The following is a 1,863-nucleotide window of genomic DNA, read 5'->3' on the forward strand; positions in this document are numbered from 1 at the left end:
TATATATATATATATATAACACTATATATATAATATTATTATATATATATATATATATATATATATATATGCATATAACCCTGTCCGCACACTGCAGTATACTGACCTGCACAGATTACTTAGTACACAAAGCTGTGCATGGTCACCGGTAACAGCACGCGGGTGATGTCCTTACGTGTCTCTTCGGTGTCGTTTGTGTGTTTTTTGTAGTCTCCGCTGTGTGGCTAGCACTCTCTCAGTAGTGGGACTAGTTACTGTTGTAGCGCCGCACTCGTCGACAGTGTAACTACATGCCAACCACACTCAGTACCACTATACATACAGCACGCGTATGCACTTTGAGCTTCGTTCATATCGCATTGATATCCGTTCAACTTTTTCAATAATAATAAGTACCTATCGCACCACTTGCATCTCCTGTCACTGCGGGCTGGTATAATTTGGTGCCACTACGCTACAACCAGCTCTGAGTCTGTCCTGTGCTTATTCTGACACTTACCCGTCCTGATGCTTAGTCTGTGGTTCTCGAGTCTGTTCTGTGCTTACACGGTGAACCACAGACTATGAGTTCATAATTCTGTTTTTTTACACACACATATATATCTTAATTCATAGTCTGTATTTCCGCTCACTTTGTATAGGGAAATGCGCGGGGCTCGGTTGCACGCTGAATTGACAGCCATTAACCTCAACCTGCCAGCGCGAGTGTACATGCCGTTGATGGTGGCGTCGGACTCGCGTCAGGTATCTCTTCACACTGTAGGACCGAACTTTTGGGTTGTTTTGCTTTTTGGGTTTCCGGGGGTCGGTGTGGGAAGTGGGGGGGGCGGGGTTGTTTCTCGCAGCGATCCACCCGTGAGTCATCGATGAGTCATCCGATAGCGCATCTGCTACTCAACCTGTAACTCCTCTATAAGTCGTTCTTGGCGTACGTGCAGGTTATCGTTGATGGATTGTGCTTTGCGGAGGGGTGGTAGTTGGTCCGTACTATTACGATACACCCGCTCACAATACATCCACCCACAATATACTATCTCACAATAAACCCACCCACAATGCACCCACTCACAATGCACCCACCCACAATACACCCACCCACAATACACCCACCCACAATATACTCACCCACAATGCACCCACCCACAATGCACCCATACACAGTGCACACCCCCGCTACAGCCTCACAGTCTGTCCCCGTCTTACACACACGCTATCCTCATTCGAAACACTGGATTTATGTCCTCACATGACATCGTCACCTTGCACAGCATCACATCGTGCGCGTCCCACCGACTGAGTCAGTGATTCTCAACTCAAAGGATCGCGTGCCGTTCATGATCCTGGTAGGTCGCAATGTGATACTGTCCTGTTGGGTGTTGTGTGTTATGTTACGTACCATTGCTGGTGCAAGTGTGCGTACTCTTTTGGTGGTGTGGCTGCCATTGAATGTAATACACCTGTCCTGTTGGGTGTTGTGTGTTCTATGATGTACCATTGCTGGTGCAAGTGTGCGTACTCTTTTGGTGGTGTGGCTGCCAATGAATGTAATACACCTGTCCTGTTGGGTGTTTTGTGTTATGTTACGTACCATTGCTGGTGCAAGGGTGCGTACTCTTTTGGTGGTGTGGCTGCCATTGATTGTAGTACTGATCGGTTGTTCAGTGGTTATGGCGTGGTTACCTCGGTCGTAGTTTTGTACTCATTTGTATTAGACGCACAACTGTCGCTGTCTGAAGTGACGTCTCTAGTAGTGGTTGGCGATGCATACCCTATCACGGGCTGTTTTAAATTTCTAGGGTTCTAAGGTTTTACTGTTTTACTGTTTTACAACATGCAGCAACCAGTGTTCTGTATTGTTTGTAT

At 46.6% G+C, this 1,863-nt stretch overlaps 1 protein-coding gene across 1 annotated transcript; it reads left to right on the forward strand.

The window, feature by feature from the left end:
• Nucleotides 1-645: 645 nt before the first annotated feature.
• Nucleotides 646-1,343, forward strand: SARC_14223 (hypothetical protein; the record flags this gene model as incomplete). The annotated part of the gene is made up of 2 exons (XM_014291645.1): nt 646-744; nt 1,269-1,343. Coding segments are annotated over 2 exons (174 nt in total), but the record flags the coding sequence as incomplete, so codon positions are not given.
• Nucleotides 1,344-1,863: the final 520 nt, after the last annotated feature.

Source organism: Sphaeroforma arctica, assembly GCF_001186125.1.
Source record: "Sphaeroforma arctica JP610 unplaced genomic scaffold supercont1.4318, whole genome shotgun sequence".
NCBI lineage: Eukaryota > Ichthyosporea > Ichthyophonida > Sphaeroforma > Sphaeroforma arctica.